At 40.8% G+C, this 18,930-nt stretch overlaps 1 protein-coding gene across 2 annotated transcripts; it reads right to left on the bottom strand.

The window, feature by feature from the left end:
* Window positions 1–12,661: 12,661 nt before the first annotated feature.
* isl1a (ISL LIM homeobox 1a) lies at window positions 12,662–18,609 on the bottom strand. Of its 2 annotated transcripts, none has more exons than XM_050049957.1 (6): window positions 18,431–18,609; window positions 17,861–18,050; window positions 16,676–16,935; window positions 15,203–15,489; window positions 14,419–14,586; window positions 12,662–12,829 (listed from the first exon to the last, which is right to left on the bottom strand). In XM_050049957.1, exons 1-6 carry the CDS (start codon window positions 18,456–18,458, stop codon window positions 12,713–12,715), a joined length of 1,050 nt encoding a protein of 349 aa, XP_049905914.1. In that variant the 5' UTR covers window positions 18,459–18,609; the 3' UTR covers window positions 12,662–12,712. The 2 variants fall into 2 exon arrangements, with proteins under 2 accessions (XP_049905914.1, XP_049905915.1); XM_050049958.1 differs by having other exon boundaries at window positions 15,203–15,486.
* Between the last annotated feature and the right edge of the window lie 321 nt (window positions 18,610–18,930).

The following is an 18,930-nucleotide window of genomic DNA, read 5'->3' as shown; positions in this document are numbered from 1 at the left end:
AACTGTCATACAGTTGGTGTTACTGTCAGCACCATTGTCAGGGCCTCAACAGGTTTCTTTGCCTGGGGTTCCCCAGATTCTGGTCTTGTGTTCTAATGTCCTAATAATGTGCTTCGCAGTGTTATTTAAACCACTTTATTGGTAAAGCAATAAATACAAAATACGAATAAAAATCAATCAAAAACATAATCATTTAATGGTTCCTCTAGGGTTTACCTCGACCAACAAGCTTTGCTGACATGGTTGGTGCCAGTGGATACCTTGGGTTGTCTAGTTTCATAGGATACCGATACTTTAAAAAAATGAGACAGCCACAGCCTCTTGAAGACAGTAAGTCTTCAAGAGGCTGTGGTAAGTAAGACAGCCTCCAATTATTTTTGCCAGAGGGGGCCAGTATGGGTGGCAGCAATTGTGTAAGGGTCACCATTGTGGCCTTTTGGACGGCACTGCTTGTCAGAGCACTTGCCGTGCTGCTGTGGGCACTAGATCAAATACTCAGGTAGACTTTTTTTGAGTTTTCTTCATTGGAATACCATAAGACTGTTGTTATTCTGGATTTTTACCTCCGTCAAGGAGGTTATATTTTCGCTGGCGTTGGTCTGTTTGTTTGTCTGCAAAATAACTCAAAAAGTTCTGAACAGATTTTGATGAAATTTTCAGGAAAGGTTGATAATGGAACAAGGAACAGATCATAAAATTTTGGTGGTGATCGGTTGAAGCGAAGTGGATAAAATAATAAAATGACGGGAAATCCGAGCTGCTTGGCGGAGGTCTGCACTCTCTGAGTGCTTTTCTAGTTCTTATTGTCAACAAATCTCGTGTATTGACCAAAACTATGGTTATGTTGCTTTAGAAATAGGTGACAAAAGGGCTTATTAATTTTCATAAAACAGCCAGACACTGTCTTTATTAAATAGCTGCTGAAACGTGACAAAACTGCGTCTGTTAGGGGGACTATTATCATTGGCAGATCTATACATTTGGCGCTTCTCTTCTCTTCTTCTAAAACAACCTACCACGTCGACATCTGATGTGCAAATTGGTTGTTGACATTCTGGGATGCCATGTCAGCCTGGTACATGCATTATCTGATTTCAAAATATACCTCTGTTTTCACAGGAATTGTGCAGTTTACATACAGTGTCTTCTAAAATAAACACACTACATCAGTACAACACCGCAAATTGACTTTTTTTGTCTTTAAACGCACGTGGTTGAGTATAGAAAAAAACAGCAGGGCTTGGCTTTACAACACCGGCCTCCCAGGTGAAAATCCGTTGTTGTTGGACCCAGCCACAACCTCTCCTGCCCGCCTTCCTTGGACTTTGGCCCCCTTAACTTTCATTGTTGTCCTGCTGCGTTTCTCCCTGACGCTGACAACAATGATGACTGGCTATGTATCATGCCGATGTGAAAGGAGGGCTTTTTTTGTCAGTGTCTGATGCCGGAAACCACTGCCCAAATGCTGGTATTTGACAACTTTGGAATGAGACTGGGTAAATACAAAATGCGGAGTCAAATTTTAATGTATGGGTTCTCACTACTTGGCCATTAAAGCTGATTATTTTTCTGAAAACACAGAATATCACCAGACTCATCCTTTACCCTTACCTGTTTCTGGGATGTTTGACAGTTATTTTTTCTATGTTGCATTACCTTGATATTACAACAAGACAGTGTTCCTAATTTTAGTTTCTAACAATAACAGATCCAAATGTCTTGGATATCACATTTCAGCCAATTTCAGATCTAGGATTGACAAGAATTAATTTCACCCAAAATAAATATCTTTGTGATGAGTCTGTTCAGATGTTAACAAGTCTCTCTGTTTTAGAGTGAAACAAGAAAGCATATCTGTACTTTCCTCAACTCTGGCTTTAACACCTCACACATGGCCCTAATAGAAACACTGCCTCTCAAACAATTCTCAAATAAGTGTGCCCAAATGACTTGTTCCATTAAAAGACCACTCTGCCACTTTCTTGCCTTATCTCCATGTGTTTCCACAGTGTGACATGCCCAGAGACTCTGTTATACTTGTCAGTATTCATTCCTGTTTTCTGGGATGTAGCACATCCCAAATCCAAACAGTGGTGTCCATGAAGCCCAGTCAGGTGGTTTTTGGTGTCTCAGCAGACGACATTGGATTTGTGTTGCCTTGGTTTCTCAGATGCTATCTGTGTGGTGACTGGAGGCTCTAATACACTGCACATGCACTCAGTTGAACAGCATCTGGTTACTGCTGGTAAATATGACTGAATTGCTTTATTATTAGCAGCCTAAGCACGTAGACCTCAAGATAAAACTTTAATAAAAACATTCAGAAAAAGGCGAGCCATGTTGTGAACAGATGTATCTGAGTTAGTCTAATGTAGACAGTTAGGCTTACACAATATTCCTTTATATTGCTGGACAATCTGAAAACATAGCATACTAATAAACATACAGTCTTCCTCCTGGGTTGGCTGCCTTTGCTTTAGAGATTATTTCATGTTATGTGTCTGTGGTCTTTTTGTGTTTATTGTAGTAAAAGAAAAAATACAAACATCATACTGTCCATTTGATATAGTTTTGGTCATATACATATATACATATATATACATATATATATATGTATATATATATATATGGTTTATGTAATACTAATCAGCACAGTAATTGTTAAAAAAAAACATTAAAGGGGCCAAAAGCCCAAAACAGCACACTGCATAAAATTGATAACTCAACATCACTCAGAAAAGCCAATCAGAGCTGCCCCTCAGCCACACACATGACTGTTTAGTTGTTCATGTGCTCATCACAATGATTGTACAGTGCACTCTACCTCCTTGTGTCATTTGGTGGTGTGCTGTTGTTGGGTTGACAGCAATTTTTGGTCAGTACCTGATTCAGCCTGTTAAACAGTCTAAACATAACTACCAGATGGGTTGGCATGGCATTTGGTACCTGTGTTCTACTTTGCTATTTGTGTACTCATTTACACACACAAACACACAGATAGTGTTATTTTTGATCATCCTGACACTTCATCTGAATAAAGGAGCATTTTGGAACAGTACTAATTAGCTTTCTTTCTTGGAGTGACATGAGAAGCTGCATGGGTAAACTGTTGTTGGCAAATATATGTATTTCAACACAGTCATCCAAAAAAATGCTGGCATTTTATGTTTCTGCAATCCATGGATTAAACAATGCTATGGTTAATGTGTAGTTAGGTTTAGGCACAAAAAAGAATGGGTTATAGCCTAGTTAGGAAAAGACAATGTTTTGCTGATGTGGGACCACGTCAATGTTTTGGTAGTCACAAGTAAGTCTCAAGTCTTTGGAGTCAAGACTGACAAGTCAAGTAAATTGCTTAGTCCTAAAATTTAAGTTTTGAGTCCTTAACAAGTCATAATACACTCTTTATCAAATGTAATGTCATTTTTACAACAGTGTAATGATATAATAAATTCACAAAAAACATAAATGCATTTTAAAATGTGTATTTATTTGTTAAAAGAAGTGTGACTGAAGTTAATCATAGAAAAGTAGTGCTAACATTGTACTTTCATAGCATATAGCACTATTAACCAGTACCACTATTAGCACCCACATTAGCTCACCAACTTTAAATGTTAAACAAAGTTCTAACAAAGTTGAATCTTCGACTGCAACTTTCAGCCTGCATATCTGCATACTGCAATTCATTTTCTGTTGACTACCGAGTAGTTATTGTGCACAGATCAAATTATCTTTGGTATCATTTTTCCAACTAGCACTCAGTAACAGAATGTTTGTTCTTCATGGTTCTCTCCTGCAACTTGACTGGATGCTGTTGGATCGGTTCAAACAAAGTGGATCAGAGGAAGTAAGTACTGACTGCTGCAAATTAATAGCGTTAATGTTAGCTGATTCAGGAAATTAAGGGAATTTAATAGATTCATGGCACACTTTTTTTTTTTTTTCAAATATATTTTTTAATCTTTGTGCTTGGGGGGAGGTATCAAGTATCTTTAAGTCAAATCCAAGTGAAGTCACAAATCATTAGTGTTGAAGTCCAAGTTGAGGTGCAAATCTTTTTTGATTTTTTCAAGTCTAGGCTTAAGTTATCAAATTTGTGACTCTGGTCTAATTCAAGTCAACATCTTTGGTGTTTTGGCTAAAATTTCAGGTATTGGTGGCAAAATCCAGACTGGAAATGTAGCAATGCCTCTGTTAAAAACACAACTGCTTTACGTGGTGCTATCACCGCTGGAACAAGCGTGAATTGACATATGTAGTGTCCCAGATCGTCAACAACAGATACACCCAGGACACCTAACACGTCATATGTAGACATGAAAGTCCACTGACCAAGCCGTGATATGTGACGAGTTGGGAGAGAGAATGTGTTGGTCACATGCATCCACCATCCCCTCAACCTCTACATGCCAAAGTCAGCTCATATACTACATTACTTGTAGTTGATATATGTATGAAATGTGCAAATGTAACATACTGGTCTTTTGCATAAACATACAATGCCAACATTTTCTTCTGCCAACTGGACTGCGTATTTCACAAATATGTTTAATATATTTCTTCTTTTTATGCAATGACTCCCCAAACAGTCTTTTTAGGGTTAGAGATAGAAGTTAAAAAAGCAATAAAATACTCCACCATGTTATGCATTTATTTTACAAACCTGTGCGTCAATATATAATCAGTCCGTTTACGTTGTTATTACAAAAGTATTAGAAGAGGTGTGGCAAAGGTCTAATGGCTTAAGAAGTGTGATTTGGTACAACCACATCCAACTTAGGTGCCAGCACTAATGTGTAAAGTTAGTCATGTTTTCATGTTTTCCAAGATGGCCATGAGCTCTTCAGCTTTACTGAATGTGCACTAATAAGTAAAGTGTGGGCTTCTAGCAACAGCTCTTGTCCCTTCAGGGCATCCAAGTTGGACTCCTGGGAGTCCTCCCCCATGTCCATTGCTTCTAACTTCCAGAGCTGTCACTTCATTCTGCAGGATGAAGAAGCTTTTTGATGGGTTAAAGATCACAGTTAAAGATCCTTTAATATTATACTTTCCTTTGATGGTCTCCTATCTTTTGTGTCAAGCACTTGTTCTTTGAAACAAATATGTAACGCATTTGCAAAAATTTGGTCTAATTACACTGTCAAGCTCCAATCTCTCTTTGCTCTGCCTGAACTACTGCAGCTGCACTGCTCAGTGACAGTATCACTGCTGCTGCTCTCATGCAGTTGAAGGGAAATGCTGTGGGTAGTGACGTCCTAATAGCCAGATGCCGCATAATAAATGTTCATACTCTGTATTTACATATTAATATAACATGTGAGTTGACTGACTACACAGTCCATATAGCTAATGCATAGAAAACTGAACATTTCTGGCACTTTTAGAATGATTGGAAATTTGGTTCACCTTGGCTTCCCAATGCAAACATTAGCAATAAAATGATTTTATTTATTAGCAGAGGGAGGTAAATAGAACTGATGCAAGCTGTCAACTTGTATTCAACCATGAAGTTTGATTGGACACTGTCTCAGACTTCCCATTACTAACCTGGTGGGCTTTTGGGAGTCAGGCGCCAGATTTCTGGGAGGGTTAGTTCCCTTGCTCATTTCCCATCCCAGTTCAATGTGGTCTCATCCAGAGGCCCGCAATTGTTTCCTTCAGCCTGCCCAAGGTACAGTGCTGCTTTTGTTCCATCTCTCCATTGGCTCCGAATACAGTCCCGGAGCCAGACAAACCTGTAGGGTATGTTATCAGGACTCTTTGTCCTGGTTCTTAGCTTCCCCTGCCCAGATCCCCATCCATACAACAGAGGAGAGGCACCACTGCAGGCACACAGTCTGCCTCTGCATTTCCCTCAGTCACTCTGTGAAAGCTGGACAAACTCAGCAAACATGTCTTCTCCTTCATCATTGTTTATAATGACATGAGCCTGATTTCACAGGAAATGCATACGTGCTTTAGGGGCATTTTTTTCTGCTGTTATTTTTTTCTCAACAAACTGATCAAATTAATAATATCACTGTTTTCCCCCTTTTTTAGCCAATTATCAAGCTGTGTATTTTGCATTACTGCTGACCCTTTTTCAAAGCAGACTGTTGTGTTAAAGCCTAAACCGACATCAACGAACTCGTGGTGATGAAGCCTAACTGTTACATCGCTTCATGTCACCTGTGTCTTGGCCAAAAAGTTGCACTCAACATGCCGCAAGGACTACAGCCAATGGCCAACTAGCAGGTACGTTCTGTACCTGTGTGAAAGGAAATAACTTTCCATAGCAGCAGGTGGTGGTAGTCTGTAATCATCCCTTAAAAGGTGAAACCTGAAGACTGACAGGATGGATTTAAGATGCTAATCCAGGGTGTTCTCATAAACTGTTCATTTTCCTACCAAAAGTGATGCACCAAAATCATAAATATCCCATGAAATCATGAGCCAGTAGTTCCTGCATAACCCACACATTTTGGTGATAAGGTAACCAATGCACTGATAGGAGTAAACAAGGAAGTAGTACTGTAAGGACACAGGTTGGGGTGGTGGATGGGTCACAAAAACATTGACTTGCCCCGGGAGATACGTATTCAGAACCATGTGTAGATTAATTACATTACTTTACATGAAGGATGTAATGTCATTGATATGGCAATCAAACAAACAAACAAAGGATATCAAACAAACCATTCTGTGAGGATACGTTGGCTAGTTGACCAATTAGCACATTAGAAACACAATCCAATGTAGAAAGAACAAAGGATATTTACTGTGTGCCAGCAAACAATAACACAAAACACTCGGAATAATTTATGCTGAAGAAATAAAATTTACCTCATATAACAAGTTTGTTTTGATCTCATCCCTCTTGACTTTAGCCATTTGTTTGCTTCTCTCACTTCTTTTTCTCTTCTCAAGCGCTGAGCTGAACTATTAATCAGAGGGATTTCTCTCACCAGTGGGCTCTGCAGGCCCTGATGTCAATTCAACATGATGAACTTGAAAAAAATTTGAAATACAAGCCTACAAGGGCCGACTGGTGCCAAAATTGTAGGACACACAGCAAAATAGGGTCATTGAATCTCACCAATGGCCAACTGTCAGCTTGGTTGGTCAGGGCCCTAAAAGATTTCCAATGCGTTCTCATCTCAAATTGTCAATTATTGTTGCTCTGTCTGTAGACTTCCATGTCTGAGAACATGACTTTGAATTTGATTCCACTGAATAATAGCAGCAATAATGTTCACTTTATTTCATTCAAGCCTTTGCAAGTTCATTTACATTAGGCGATGAAATCAACAGGAAAAATGGCTGCCTCACAGGAAGGGCTTATTACCCTCTTAAGTCATTTGCAAACCTGAATAAGGTGCATATTTTCACACAAATCATGATATTTCCCATATAGCCATATAGCCAACCTTTAAATGGCTATATGAGGAGACGATAAACTGAAGACAAGACCTACAGCATGGAAGTTGTTGTGGATGACAGCTGCTGCTGAGAATAAGACATTTATCTTTCCTCTGCTTTTTGAAATTATTGCTACAATTGGAGAAAAATGCATCCTTGGGGTACATGTAGATGTTTTTACTGGCTGGAAAGTGTAGAGCAAAAGTGAAACAGACAAGAAAAGCATCCTATGTGGGTGCACAGGTGCACTGTGCGGCGTTCTGTCGAGCAGCCCGCAGCAGAAGACAGAAGGTGCAAAATACAGTGAATCTTGACACCAAAATTACAGTGCATTGGCGGATTGCTAGTGACACTCCCCCACTGCATCTCTTTGGATGGCGAGACATGGAAATACCAGACAGACAGGCGCAGTGTGTGGCATTTTCCTCAATGTAGCGAAAATGCCAGAAGCAATAGATAAAGCCCTCTGTCCTCGCTCACTCTCAACTCATCTTGAGCGTTCCTGTCTGTTCCAGCATTCTCTTAAATCTTGTCTTGCACATCAATTGTACAAATGTGTTTTGTGCTCGCTCAAAACTTTGTCACTTTTTAATTCTTTGATGATGATGTTATGCAGTGATTCAGATTCATTGCATAGCTGTGGCATAGTTGGTGATCTGGTCTGTAAATCAGCAACAAAAACAATTAGATATCTTATAGAGATACTCAACAGCAGTGATTGAATCTGGCAGGTAGGTACCAGTCCTGGCACATAGTGAGTTTCTTTACTTTAATATCATACTATTACCGCCTGGTAAATGGTGTGCACAAGTCTTTGATTAGAAGCTTAAAAAGCCAAAATGAAAAAGAAAAAAGTGGCAAAAATGTCCTTGCTGAAATATGCTTCTAAATCTGTGGGGGGGAAAACCTGAAGTCTCTGACTCAGAGGAAACTCCATCACTAACTTCAGTCATTAGCTGCAGTGCAAATCACACTAAAACTACAGATGGTACTATTGGTGATATCACTGAGTGCCTCGATTCACGGTCACACACTAACTTTCAACACGACATTTCATTTGCCTTCACAGCTGGAATCAAATCTTCCACAAACATTTACTCTTAACATCACATTAACTCTTACTTCCAATTAGTGAAATCTTTCCAATTGAATTTTTTTGAAGCCTACTTTTGTACACTTGACATCTACATCAAAAACATGTATCCTTTATCCATATATTATACATTAATGTTCCTGCTATGAGGGACATTTACTTTAGTCATTTTATTATTTTGCATAGGTTACGTACAGTAAATGGTAAACTGTATTTATGTAGTGTTTTGCTCTTCATTCACACAAATTCATATGCTGGTGGCTGCAAGGGCATTATAGTGGGGGGAGAAGTGGGACTTATTACCCAGGCCGGGAGAGGGGCCCTCAAAAGCCTTGGTTTTGTTTGCAATTTTTTATTTCTTACAAATTAGTGCCACAACTAAATTTGCTGAATAAATTGGTTGTAAGACTGAATTTTGTATTTGAAAAAATAGTGGAAGCTCTCTGATGCCCCTCTCACCATGTAAAGGGGCAAAAAAGTTCAATTTGCCCCTGCACTAGATTTGTCTCTAAATGCAGAGCTGAGTGAGTGACTTTTTATGCTGCTGAAATACTAATGCACACTGTCATGTCTCCTCCCAAGAAAGATAAATCTAGGTTCCAAAAAAAGGAAAGGAAAGAAAAGGAAAAGAACACAAATAGACTTCATGCGAATTTTTTTTTAAAGGTGTGCGAGACAGACATGGATCAAGAGAAGGTAGAGCAGGGGGGCCACAGAGACTGCTGATGCACAGGGATCAGACTTTGGTGCTACACCCATGGGTGGCTGATGCTACCATACAAGGAGCCACCTGCTCAGTGAATTCACATGTGCTCATGATTTAGGGATCAGTATCTTGCCCAAGGACACTTCAACATGTAGACTGCAGGGGCTCAAACCATCAGCCTTCCAAATGGCAGATGACCACTCTTCCTCCTGAGCCACACTCCCATTCAGAACACCAGCACCCTAACACTAGTAAACTAGACAAGTTCTTCTCCTTCTATTTTCTACTAAAACACCTAAGATATAAAGCTCCACACAGGCAGACTCCTGGGAATTTGCCAACTTGGTTTCAGTCACAGTTGGACATGTTATTGTAGCAAATACAAAGGAAATCACAAAGACAATGCGAGATTTAAAGAGGATGGAACACTATTCCGGAAGCAGTGAAGCAGTGGGAGACAGCCTCAGTCGTTTTTTGCAGTCAGACTCAAGCTGGATTCAAACATGTTTTCAGTTTGAGCCGTTGTTTCCAACACAAAGCAGTGACACTGAATAGACTGCAGTAAATGACTGTTGCGTCCTCATGTTTGACTTTGTAGAAAATGCTTTGCTGTCTGTAAGCTTGTCCTCCGTTGTTCTCCCCTTGATGCCTCTGTGACCTCACTAACCCATCTTTCTCTTAAAGGAAGCAGCAGCACTGTAAGCAGCACATCGGCTTTTCTTCATCGACTAATTTTAAAAACACATTATATTTAAAGAAATTAAAATAATTAAAAAATGTCTGTAATCTTAATTTTAACAGTCTTGTTTTTTCTGCAACACAATGGAATTTGTATTTTATCATCAGCTGCAGTAAAGATAACATGACAAAAACAGCTTATTTCCTGGTGTTCCTTTTTAAAAGCCTTCACTTGCTCAGTTCCGGGAGGGGAGGAAATTCTTGAAACAACTATGACATATGTGGGTAATTTGTGTTGCTCTAAGTATTTACAAATATAATTTGGTCTGTAATATGTGCTAGATTGTAAGATTCCCCTCATGAGTGCATATCTGCAGACACAATTTGACAGTTTTTTTGTTTGTTTTTTTCAATTAGATCAACTAATCAATAAGTCCAACAATTCTAACACACTAAGTCATCTTTGGTTATAAAGTCAGTTCCAGGTAAGATGCATAGCTCTGTGGAAGCTACAGACATGTTGCTGCACAGAAGCTTCCAGGACAGGAGGTAGACTGACGCGCTGTGGAATGAATCAGGCAGCATTAAACAGAGCAACAGTGAAAGGGATTCACTGACAGAATGAAATCAAGTCATGTCACTCTGAGGTTTTTTTCACCATATTTCAATGAACAATCCCAAACTTGCAGAGAGTGTTCAGCTTCTGCATTCAAATTAATGACCTATTTTGAACGCTCGGGATGAGGACTGCACACACTAATCCTATAAATCTGTCAGCGCACACAGTCACACACACCAACAAATTGAAACACTGTTCAAAACCTGCTTTTTGACACATTGAAACATTACCTGATAAAACATAAAGCAAAAGAAAAAAATGGTTGTGGCACTTATGGTTAACATTACACTGAGGATCAGAGGAGCCAAATTTGAACATGCTAATTGTCAAATATTCTTCTATTTTATAGCTAAAGAAACGAAACAGCACCTTCTGACAAAACTTTGAAATAAAAATCGTAATCCCAGCAACACTCACAAAAATATGGTGTCTGTGGATAATTCTTAAAATAAATAAGTTTTCATCATAAAAATGTTTACATTAAAGTGTTTTAATCAACTGACAACTTATTTTAAGAAGTTGGTCAAAATCAACAGCATGGTTGATATTTTTGAGTAGGGTGGAATTGAAATAAATAAGTTAGAATATGTTAATTAAAATAATTTGACCCATAAACATCACCACAACTTTTAGATAAATATTAAGTTGGTTTAACTTAATTGTTTGAGGTCAAGTTAAACTGTGTTAATTGCACTAAACTAACAGAGTTTGTCGGATTATAAAAACTCATAGGATTGACTCAGTAAAGCCAGCATTGAAGCTACTTAAAAAGATGCATGGAAATTGTACACTTAATTTTTTAAAGTTGGATATTTTTTTACAGTGTATATTATTCCTGGGGACAGAAAGGTCACACTTAATTTAAATCCTAAACTCAGACTATATTTTACCAATAATTGTCATGTTTGATATTTCTACTTACATCAGCTGTTTGATGGCAAAAAGCCACAGAGCCAGGAATATCTTAAGTCATTTCATTTCAGATTGTACTGAAAACAGAAAAAATGTTGCCATTGTTTTAAAATTATTGTACTTGTTCCCAGAGCAGTTTCCATTGTGTTAGAATATTCTAAAACAACATTTCTGTCCTGTAACCATAAGGACGAATGGTGGCAAATCAAGATAATGACATTTGGTTCCAAATATAGTCCATGAGAGGAACTCATCAATTTAGTATCATCGAATTTCACTGTCATATTTGATCACTTTGTTTCAAGAAAATTCGATTTTAGGCGTCAGAAGTTTTGTTAAGACGGAGATGTTTCTGCAGTGGAGTTTGTTGTAAAGCAGGTAGTCAGCCAGCAGGTAAACTGAGACAGCATCTGCACCAACATGACACCCAATTAACCACAGAATATCCATCAAGCCATTTAATAGATCTGATGTTCCGCCTCATGTGTGAATGTTCACAACGAGAGGGAAAAAACAATTAAAGATAGTCAAACTGTCCTCTTTTGTAAATGATTTAAGAAATAATAATAACTCAAAACATTAAACTGTGATAGAAACTGACAGACCAAACTCCAGTCTTTTTTGTTTCTTTTTACTTCAGTTAAGAAAGTTACACAAAAGGTGGCAAATTTGTCGACAATAAATAATAAATAATTTTGTTGCACGGGAACAAACGAAACATTTTCTTCCAGAGCTAACGGTATTTTTAACTTATGATTAATTATACACATCTTTGGGAAAGAAAAAAAATATTCTCGGACGGACACTGATTCACACAAATGTCCCACGAAGCTTGTGGCAAAATAGAGGTATACCTTGTTGCAAATGCTTTCGGATCATGAGGGAAATCGTGTAATTAAATGAAGAAAAGCAGTGCTGTTCCCATCCGAATGGTCTATTATATGATGAGGTGCGTGGATCGAATTATAAAAAAAAGAAAAAGAAAACACCAGTTTTCTATTCAAAGTAGCGCACAGCATTTCGCAAGTATAGGATTTAGATTAGTCTCCTACTCAGAGGTCCCATGTATCGATGGAGTCATGTCTTCTCGTTTTGGCAACTGTAACCAGGCGTGTGAACGTGCAGCACCGGCCATGATGACGCATCCGTCTGTCTCTGCTGGATGGACATAAGAATGTGTGGCTGTGGTAAAATCCCATGATTGTCTTCACAGTGTCAAAATACAACCAGGGGGGTTGTTGGTGCAGTCGAGGGGNTCTGTGTGTTCAGTTCAGTCCGTTCAGTCCGTCCACGCGGCGGCTGCTCAGGCCTCGATGGGGCTGGATACCATGCTGTTCGGCGTGTCTGGAAGCTGAGACGACATGGACGCTACCTCGCTGCCCGTAGAGTTCGAACCCGGTCCTCCCTCCGAGAAACTGACCTGCGGGGACACATCAAGCAACAAGCAGCGGTCAGACACATCTGGGTACACCACAGGGGGTGTGCCAGAGTGAAACGCAAATTATGTGGGGGCACAGACCAAAAGCTGGCAGATGACATGGATACACGCATGTTTTAGACCATTTACATTATAGCCCAGTACGTCCAAAGCATTTATTCTGGGTATAGCCTATTTACAAATGACAAGGAACTTACAAATAGTTTGAGTTTAGGCCCATCCATCACAGTGAACAACACACACGTCATAGGTGTCACTTTGATTGACAATGATTTTTTGTTATTAGCCTAATTGTAGATTCATTGTAGATTGATTTGTACAACACTGCATCGGGACTGTAATCTAATTCAGACCACAACAAGAAAAGCAGACTTGATGCTCGATCTGATAAATGATCTTTTTTTATTAGGCTACGGATTAAAGTGTCTGCGTAATAACTGTATAGCAAATAAAGGGGAGAGCAGCGGCTGTGTGGAAGGTTGGAAAACACAAATTCAGACTTCTTTAACAAACCTATAAGTGATGTATTGTAAATTTATTTTAAAAAAGAAAGAAAAATAAACACCATGGTTGCGGGCCATCATCTGAGCTCCAGGGTCTGCTGGGTGTGATGTCTTATTATATCATTTATAGCTATTTGTACTTATCCATGTCTACCCTGGTCTACAACAAAAAGCACTCAGTTCATATGAAACTATGTCACTAGGGTCTAAAGTCTGCTCATCTTTCAGAACGGATGAATTGCGCGTCACATTCCTATTCATGTCAAAAATGTTAATAATCCAGCTCATTTTAGCAGATTTCAGCACATGGTGTCAGGCTGTCTGTGGTGCGTCACTCCAAACGAAATAAACCAATTGAATGAATGGATCTCCAAAGGTTTTATTCCATCGGTGGTCCTGCGTTTGTGGAGCATCCCTGGCGGGACAGGTGGTTTTTCCAAGAGATTCCAAACCAAATCTTAAACAGCCGTCCAGTATCAAATAATATGAATTTAACAGAAACAAGCTGAGGTGACTGACATCAGTGTGGAGGCCGTTATGAGGCCGCTCAAAACTCCCAACCTGGACCGGTAGTAATTAAAACAAGCATCGTTCCTGTTGTTCTGTTCTGCCAAAAGACTGATCATATTTCCTTGAAGGTAAAAAAAACAAAAAACAAATATTAAAATAAATGATGAAAAACTAAGTCAACACCTCCAGCAACGTGACACCATCCTGTCCTGATGCCTGAAGTGAAGATGCGCATCTCAGTGTCCACGGCAACATTATGAATTTGAATAACAAAGGTCCGTGGAGAAAACTCTGTTTCAGGATTGTCAGCTAAATTTATTCTGTATTAGTTTAAATAAAGAATCCTATCAGAGGATGGGAGAGAAACGTTATGCACATGGCACATATTTGTATGTTCAAATTATCATTTAAAATATCCCTTTTTTCACACAGATGAGATTGGATTTTTCTGCATGGAGGAGTGTCAAATATTTAGACCTGAAACTGAATATTGCAAATAAATAAATCGCCTGCATTTCAAGCATGAGAGCCTTAGTGGAGAAAGTAAAAAGGACGAACCAGTTGTTGGAAGGCCGGCTGGTCGATGTCGCTCTGCAGGGCGAAGTCGCTCAGGACCTTCCAGGGCGGCTGGTAGCTCTGCACCTCAACCGGGTTGGCCTGGATGCCGCCGTCGTGCCGCTCCGGACTGGCCGCCACCATCGGGGTGCCCGTCATTCCCTGGATGTTCTGTTAGAGAGTGTGTCGTGGTAAGCACCCAGTGTACACATCTTTCAATGCGGGTTATTACAGATGATGGGGTGTGGGTAGCTGGGTGTGGTGGTGGTGTGTGTGCATGTTGGAAGGAAGGGTGGAGGTGGGGGTGGGGGGCGTCTGAAATTAATCCACCAGTCAATCAGCAGAACCATCAATAAGAGAGCACACAATAAACAGATTAATATGTTTGTGTTTGTAGTGAAAAGTTTCTGTGTGCTTTCTGTCTTTGACCTCAGCGCTCTGTATGAGCTCGTCCATATAACACTCCTGCTCTTACAGCAGCTCAAGGCCTCTATCATTCATCAGTTTGCGCACACATCCTGCAGCATAAACCTTAGGGCCGTTACATGGCTTTATGAATAAAATGGACTTGACTACAAAACATATTGGTCATGCCGCTTAAATAGAGGCTACCTTCAGTTTACTCCGGGGTTAAACATCCTCATTAATAATGTAAACGCAGACAGAGCTGCAACATTTAAGATCTGTCTCTGCTCAAAGGAAAGGCCTGCAGAAGTTCCTAAATAAATCCCATGCACATTTCAGCACTGTCAATATGAAAGGTTATCCAGCTGCTCTGTCCTCTTACCGTCTTGTCATTGGGCTGCTGCTGCTGCAGCTGCTTCATCAGCAGGCTCCTCTTCTTGTCCTTGCACCGCTTGTTCTGGAACCAGACCCGGATCACCCGCGGGCTGAGGCCGGTCATCTCCACCAGCTGCTCCTTCATAAGGGCGTCGGGCCTCGGGTTGGCGTTGTAGCAAGTCCGCAGTGTGTGCAACTGCTTCTCGTTTAGCACCGTCCGGACCCGGGTGGTCTTCTCCGGCTGTTTGTGGACGTGAGGCCGCAGTGCGGGCTGCCGGGCCGAGATTGGTTCTGCTGTTGGGAAAGGACGGGAAAAGGGCCCAGGGAGGACACAATCAGTTTATCTGTTTGTCCCACAGAAAGGTATGCAATTGTGTGGACGGATAAGTAAGAGGGGGGGGGGTTATGAGTTTTATAAAGTCTTTTCCCTCTGTGGCCATGCATGTTCCAACACATGATGCACAACTTAATTAAAAGGCCACGTCTGTTTTAATCATGCTGATAGAAACTCCTCTGGCTTAGTCTACTTCACAAACACAACGCTGCTGACGTTATAGCTTGCTGAAGATCAGAGTCGAGGTTTTGCGTAATTGTTCTACACTAGCCTACGTTTGGCCATTCTGCTCAAAATAGTCCCCTGGTGAACTACCTCTAAATATACCCATATTTCGGAGGCTCGGGAGTTCCAGGCTCCACTGCATATTAGGTTTAAATGTAGGAGAGCAGAGCGGATCTGATTGACTCATCTGATCCAAGGTCAAAATATCCATTTAAAAGCACCAGGGCACGGCGGCGATACAGCAAACCATTCTTTTTGTAGAGAAAACCTCCAGCCTTTCAGACATACAGAGCACCGCACAGCATTAAGTGCAAACGCATCCCGGACCCAGAGCCATGTTTCGCCCTCCTCCTCCAGCAGTGATAACTTGGTGTATTTCTGACAGCAGCGCCCACTGTATCTAATCTACCGAGTCTGGGCTGACTGCACAGTGGTATGCAGGAAGAAAATGTAAAAGGCAAAACCTATGGAGTAACCAGAACCAGTCCACCTAAGAGTCAAATAAGAAAACGGGAAAAGCCCCACTTGTTAGTTATGGCACCGGGAGCAGCTTCCTTGTGACTGCATGACATTTAGCTACATTAAAGTAGAGATCAAACCTGGCTAGTAAATCACTCTGACATTAAGCTCTGAGTCTGTAGGACAGTGCGCACAGAGACAACTCAACTGGCATTGTGAAATACAAGAGGTGCAGTTCACCGAACATGAAACATCACACTGCGGTGTCTTATGGAGTGTCAACCCGGAGAATCCGTTTATATTTAAGGAACACCTGGACAAAATCCACTGATCGAAAAAGACTTCGGAACTTCACAAAAAAGTCAAAGGCAGTATGTCACCCGACAGCAAGAAGCCTACATGTTTCCCAGCAGTGTTAGACTACAGTCCTCACGTCCTGTCTCCCACTCCCCGGGACTTTACCTGCCATCTGCAGCGGTCTGGCGGGGTGCAGCGGGCTGAGCGGGTCTCCAGGGCCCAGGCTGGCCCGTTCCACCACGTCGTGATCGGCCCGGCAGAAGAGCCCGTCCTCCCGCAGAGCGAACTCGTCCCCCGGGATGAGCTGCCGGCTGCAAGCCACGCAGCGGAAACACTCGATGTGGTAGACTTTGGAGCGGGCCCTCATCACAAAATCGTTCTTGCTGAAGCCGATGTTGCATTTAGCGCATTTAATCCCGTACAACCTGCGGGACATACACACACACACACACGCGCGAGCGGTCCGATCAGTTTGACTGCAGGCAGGTAAAAAAATATAGCCTACAGGATCACCAAAATAATACGATTGGTATTTTTTTTATAATGATATTAACAATAATAATAATAATAACAATAATGTGTTGACGTTTTTAATAATATAATCAAACATTGGTATACACTATTTCCGGTAGGCCTATTTTGTAAGACAATGTGCTCATTTATTGTTACTATTATCATTGTTTTTATTATTATTATTATTATTATTATTATCATACTAGTAGTAGTCGTATTACACGAGAATTTGTTTATGATATGCCTCGAGAAAATGAACTTTTGTTTTTTTTTCTAGTTTACACTTTTATCTGCAATGTGACTCATATCTTTGATAGTCATGTTGTGAGTATTAGACAATAACTGAGGGCCTGTTCAAGTTTTAATCGAATAATTGTTCACGTGTAACCACGCCAAATTAGTTATAATTTACAGGCTGTATAATGAAAATAGCACAATGATGTTTTTACGTTTTTCTGTCAGGTCCATCACAAAGCAACACTCTGCGCACCGCAGCAGTCTGATCGGAACCATTGATTAATAAATGACTTATGTGGGCCTGATGTGCAAGGCTTTTAAAATGCATCTGATGAGACAGAGTGTGAGAGAATGAAATGCTGACATTTCGTACAAAGACGCACGGTCTACAAGTTGCTGAAGCAGTAAAAATTATCACAATGTTCAAAAAAATAATTTTAACGCAGTCAAATCACTGCTCCATGTCATTTAAATCGGTCCGATTATTCTCAACCTAATATTGTAAAATATATTTTTTCAAAAATAATAATTCCAATCGCCGTGTAGTTCCAGCTCTTGGAGTGTGTAGAGGGTCGTCCCGTCCCGTCCCGGCCGTCCTACCTGATGTAGTCCCGTTTACAGTAAGTCTTTCCGTCCCGGACGAAGCACGTGCAGGATTCGTCCAGGTACTGGCTGCATTCGGCACATTTGAGACAGGCGGCGTGCCACTCCAGGTCCGGGGAGACCCGCAGGATGTACTGGTCATGGATTTGGTTCCCGCAGCCCACGCACAGAGATACCAGCCGCTTCTCTGGAAGACCAGCACGAGTAAAACACATCACACACACTTCACAACTCTCCGCTGAATGCCACACACTCATCTAATAATGGCCTTTAAATAGTTCTTGATATTATTAATGTTATTACTTTAATTGTTGGTGTGATTGTTATTATTAAAAAATAGGCCTATATGAGCTATTGTTTTTTTGATAGTTTGCATTAAAAAAAAGTCTACAGGTAACATCCGCTGACTTTAAGCTTCACTGACACCTCAAAATTAATTGTTTCATGACACCAAATACTTTAACAGGCCACTCGTGTCGACAGGCACCGCAACACACCAAAACCAACTCTCAACTTGTCATCAGCTTAGTTCCAGAACCGCATCCCAACACCGAACAAGTGTCTTACTTTTCGGCGGATCCCCCATGTCTCCCATGTCCACAAAGTAAGGCGATGTTAGGTCCACTGTCACAGCGGGCTGCGGCGCCTGGAAGCCTGGATGTGTCCTCCACTGCCGGGCTGCCGGGCCAGGGGCTGTGCTGTCCGGCTCGGAGAGGGAGTGTGTGTATGTGTTTGTTGTCGGTGTGTGTGGAGCTCTGATCCTGACAAGCGGCGGGGCTGACGTAGGACAGCGGCACGTCATCTGCATGAGCAGCTGATTGGCTCTGCAGACCCTGACCAGCACTAACCACACACACACACAGACACACGCGCACACACACATTGGCACACTTATTATTGCATATCATTTGTTTTCCAGCTTTGCTTTGCTCTTTTCTGGTCTGTTAATTTTTTTCTCTTATTTTTAGTGTGCTGTTGGTGCTGAGTGGACTCTTGTTTACATGGTCAGCTGAGTGTTTGCCCTAAAGGAAACACGCACTCCATCTCTTTTTTAACTTTCAGTTTGA

The sequence above is a fragment of the Epinephelus moara genome, chromosome 8 (genome assembly GCF_006386435.1).
Source record: "Epinephelus moara isolate mb chromosome 8, YSFRI_EMoa_1.0, whole genome shotgun sequence".
Lineage (NCBI taxonomy): Eukaryota > Metazoa > Chordata > Actinopteri > Perciformes > Serranidae > Epinephelus > Epinephelus moara.
This window is presented reverse-complemented; position numbering and strand designations above follow the sequence as displayed.